The sequence below is a fragment of the Falco naumanni genome, chromosome 13, assembly GCF_017639655.2.
Source record: "Falco naumanni isolate bFalNau1 chromosome 13, bFalNau1.pat, whole genome shotgun sequence".
Classification (NCBI taxonomy): domain Eukaryota; kingdom Metazoa; phylum Chordata; class Aves; order Falconiformes; family Falconidae; genus Falco; species Falco naumanni.
In genome coordinates, this window is record NC_054066.1 from 10,104,977 (window position 1) to 10,109,825 (window position 4,849).

General features: G+C 41.8%; 1 protein-coding gene across 1 annotated transcript; it reads left to right on the forward strand.

The window, feature by feature from the left end:
- The first annotated feature begins 315 nt into the window (after nucleotides 1–315).
- On the forward strand, nucleotides 316–3,539 carry KCNE4 (potassium voltage-gated channel subfamily E regulatory subunit 4). The gene is made up of 2 exons (XM_040613898.1): nucleotides 316–510; nucleotides 931–3,539. The coding sequence occupies exon 2, from the start codon at nucleotides 957–959 to the stop codon at nucleotides 1,446–1,448; it is 492 nt and encodes a 163-aa protein (XP_040469832.1). The 5' UTR covers nucleotides 316–510; nucleotides 931–956; the 3' UTR covers nucleotides 1,449–3,539.
- Nucleotides 3,540–4,849: the final 1,310 nt, after the last annotated feature.

The window sequence follows — 4,849 nt, forward strand, 5'->3', positions numbered from 1 at the left end:
AAAGAAAATAACCTGTTTCGGCCCCTATCTCTTCAGGAAAACTATGTATAGCAGGCATGTAAATAACTTGATAGTGTCTATTATAAAATTCAGATGTATATTTTTCCATATTTTATGACAGAGAATAATCATGTGCAGGTTTTCCATTTTGCATAGCAGTTCTCAGGCTAACAGGTCAGATTTAGCAATTAGAATGGCAGTGAGAGGAATAGATTCCCAAGCTGAAAGAGCCAGTGCTGAACTGGTTAGGAAAGAGTGAAATCTGAATTCCCAACTCTTTTTCTTTTCACAGCTGTTAAGAGTTCAGTGGGTTGAACTGCAATCCTTCAAGTTCGTCTGTTGACTCCAACACAAAACTATTATAAACTGTGCCTCTAAAACACGTGATGAAACATTTCTTGAGAGCTATTTATTCCAACTGCAGCAGAGGAAAGTTTTCAGAACACCCGGCATTTGGTAGAGGAAAGGTCTCTTGAGCTTTGCAAAAGGAGGAATTATTTGCATACCGAAGTAAGTTGCTTTTTGATATTTTTTTTCCTGCAGCACTGAATAAAATAATACTTCTAACTTCCCCCTCCCCATGGAAGCATGGTCAAGTAGCACAAAACTATATTTAAGTGCCTAGTGGAGTATTTCTGTATGGTTTTCTTTCTTTAATCGTGTGGATTCAGGGGTTTATATTTCAGCATAGAACTCAACATGATTTAATATTATGCATTTTCTTTCCTTTAATACTTTCTATATCTGATTAACAGTTCATTCACTTTAATGTTAACGCAGAGGTATGATAGACTGCAAGCTTCAATCAGGTGTCTGTTTTGCAAGCTTGCAAGCTATAAGTAGCAAGGAATCGTTTGGGGGTATCTTTTTTAAGATGTTTCTTTTTTATCTTTGAAGTTTGATCTTACATATACCCACGTTCTCCTCCAGGCTTTAGCTGTGGTAAAACACTTTCCATGCTGAAGATGGACCATGCAAACATAACCCAAGCCATGCTTGATGCTGAATCCCGCAACACAGAAAAGAGCAACAGCAACGAGTATTTTTACATTTTGATCGTCATGTCTTTCTATGGGATCTTCCTGATAGGAATAATGCTTGGCTACATGAAATCCAAAAGAAAAGAGAAGAAGTCCAATTTGCTTCTGCTTTACAAAGATGAGGAGAGAGAATGGGGGGAAGCTGTGAAGCCTCTACCAACCATATCGGGGCTGAAATCTGTTCAGATCCCCATGATGCTGAACATGCTGCAGGAGAGCATGGTGCCGTCCCTGTCCTGCGCCATCTGCTCAATGGAAGGCAGCAGTGTGAGCTCTGAATCCTCCTCCCCAGACGTGCATTTCACCATCCAGGAGGAAGTGCCGGATGCTGAACTGGGGGAAGTGTCAGAAATGCTCCTCAATGAGAGCAGCGAGGGATCTGTGGAAAACATCCACAAGAACTCCTAGCACTTGCAGGGCTCCCTTGATCAGCTGCCAAAGTGTGAGTGGAGCTCCCACTAAGAACTTGTGGTTCTACTTTCCTGCTCTCCAATGAACTCTGAACAGGTATCCGTGCCCCTGGGCCCGAGGTGTTCCTGAGACTGGCAGGACAAGGAAGCAGTGGTATCCAACTCCAAAGTGTAACTTGCACATAACTGGGATGCTTCATTTTAATTTTTCCATTATTATTTCTTACCATAAGAGCTAAGAACAACGAGAATATATATATATTTATATTTATATATATATATATTCTCTAATGGGGTAACTATTACTGGCCTGTCTCCGCATATTTCAGAATTCTGCAAATATCTGGGAAATGGTTAGGGAACCTAATGCAAGTGCCTGGCTGTTAAAGGCAATGGGTAATGCTCATTCACAGAAAACTGTGATAGACTAGAAGTACTTTTACTGTGTTTTCCTTATAACAAACAACAGCCAACACCCGATTTGCTCAATGAGGCCATAAAAACTGAAAAATTGTTGATGCTGCAGTTGAAGGGAGATTGCAGCACGGCTGTAGACTAACTTCAGGCACAGAAAGAATGAAAGGAAAAAAAAAAAAAAAAGAGGTACCAAATTTCTAGGAGGTATGTAGAGCCCAGTTTCAGAACCATGCCACTATATCTATCTTTGCTTAAGTTGTACCTGTACTGACTGGGTCGGGTTCACCAACTTCTGCTGCAATCCAGCCTTTAAACTAGCCAGTTGCTAGTAGGAAAAGTGGTTTTATTATTTGCTTTTGTATTTTTATTATATATATGTACATTTGATCACTAAAGGCAAAGATCTGTAAGTTACAGGAGACATTAAAAGATCTTTGTTACAAGGTGTAAGATGTAGAAAGGCTTGAACAAATGCTGCTCTGTTACTCCCCCTTGAAAAATAGGTGGAATTCAGAATAGAATTTAACCTAGCAAGGGTGGAATCCTGGCCCCACCGAAGTCATCAGCAGAGTCCTCCTGACGTCAGGGGACATGCACAAAGTTTTGTGCCTATCTGTTGGACTTAAATTCTCCATTTGAGGCCAGTACAACTGTGCCCATTTACATCACTAAAGAATCTCGACTTTCTGCCCTATTTAATCCAGTGTAGATAAACATTGCATTGCAGTTTTTTTAACCAGCTTGCATGTGACACATGCATTTCTATAAAGTCATTGGTAACTAGTTTTGGAAACTACCACAAACTACACACCCCTTGCCCCCCCTCCCCCCCCCCCCCCCCCCCCAGTTTAATGGTACTGTGTTGTGTTTTTTTTAAATGCTCATGAAATTAGTTACTAAATTATTGCACTGTTAAAAGAAGTAAGAACAAATAAAAATAAAAGAATTAATAATTCAATCATACCTTATATTTTATAATAACTTATTACAATGTTTGATTCTGAAGCATGAGGGCTGAAGAGCCTGAATCTAAAGCATTGCACAGCAAAATGTTTGCAAAATGTCTTCACCTATTTCCTGTGCTAAAATAGCTCTGTGATTTAGCCACTGGCATTAGAGCTTGAGAGACAGCTTGAAAAGTATGAATGCTGAACAGCAGGAACGAACTGAGGCAAGAGGCTGCTGTACTTCTCCATTTGGAAGGGAGAACTCTGCTTTTGACTTGGAGGGTTAACATGATGTAGCCTGCAGAGGTATCACTGTCTCTCTCTAAAGGCAGCAGAACAAAGGCTCCATTGTGCTCAGAAAGGGCCTGATTCAGTCCAGACTGAAGGCAGCCGGAGTTTTTCCATTGACTTCAGTGAACTTTGGATCAGACCATATAAAGCTTTTTGGTAGATTTACTCCAAAAGGGGCTGTTTTAAGTTTGAGAGAAGCCAAATTAAGTTTGGCACTTTGCCTGGAATCACTTGAATCCTGAAACTTTCCAAATGAGACTGACATGCGCAAGTTGTCACATTTTCCATTGCTTTCTCTTTCGTCCTTTTACTTTTGGTATATATGTATTTGTATCTGTAAAAAACTGATGTATATAATTCCTAACATTGAGTTGTATATAATTGTCTCATGTATTTAAAGTTTATTGTTTCTACTGGCACTAATTTTTATTTAAATAAAGAAACACGTTTCCTGGAAAAGTTTCCATGTTTGTTCACTAGGTCAAATAGATTGCCAGTAACAAGACTGGGCAAAATATCTACAGAATCCTTTTCTTAGGCTCTTTTTCAAAATGATTCTTTGTGTTTGACAGTACTGCAGTGTTGTGGGCTGAATGCAGGGCTGAGCTGCGCACTGCAAATCTGCCTTGGGTCCGCACTGGCTCTCTGGGGCACCTGGCATCTTCCTCATGCTCAGCTCCTGTCTGTGCGCAGGCAGGGCTGCGGGGTACTGAGCCCTCCTGCAGGGAGCTGGGGGTGCTGGCCACCCGTTGAGGAGGCTGGCAATACTGATGGGCTGCTATGAGAAGTTTTCTGTCATTCATTCAGCAAATTGGGTGGGCTAGAGTTGAGGGTATGGGCAAGTCTCTGACACAGGGCTCAGCTCCCACTGCATTTCCAGTACTTGGCCATGGTACATCGCTGGCTTTGTCACAAGCTTTGACCCTGGGTCTCACTGCTGCTCTGTCATTTCCAGTATTAGGGGTAGGGGAGGTTTCGGGATCCTGGCTCCCAGTGCAGTGCGGAAGTGTTTAGTGGCAACTTTGCACATCCATAACTCCTTCAAGCTGTGACAGTATGTGCAGGGTCACAGGCACTGGCTGAGGCCTATTTGCATGGGGTAATTTGAGGTTGTTTCAAAAATCGGGTTGCTATAAAGTTGCGTCTGCTCACTTTCCCACAAAACCTGTTCCTCTGTGCTCTGTTCTCTTCACTCACTCCCCATTAAATAATTCTGGGGCCTGTTCACAAGTTTCTGTGGACCTAAAGCTCCCCATCAGCAAGACTGCGTTTCCCTCTGGCAATGTAATCTCCCGGGACACCCACAGTGTCCTGGAATAGCAGGTCAGTAATGTTGCATCTTCCACATTTACACATGCTGCTGTCTCAGTGTTCCAGTGTTTCCATTGCCACAATAATGAATCAAGAGACTTCTGACAGTGCTGGTGATAAGAAGAAAAAACAGAACAAAATGTAAATTACAGCTCTGCTTCATGGATCAAAAAGCTAGCTTATTCCAGTGGTTCCTTACATTAAATTGAGCTGCTATAAAGGAAAACACTGTGTGCTTTGGGGTTTGTGTACACTGAAGTGGGCTAGTAAGCATGAGAATGTGACCACCTTCTTGCAGACTGTGATGGAGCTATCTGTGGCCCCTGGGATTTGAGAAAGCATGTGATAGTTTGGTATGCATTTGTCTGTCCAAGAGCATTTGTCTTTGTCCAAACCAGTATTTTGATGGCACCAGGGGAAAAAAGAAGCAAAA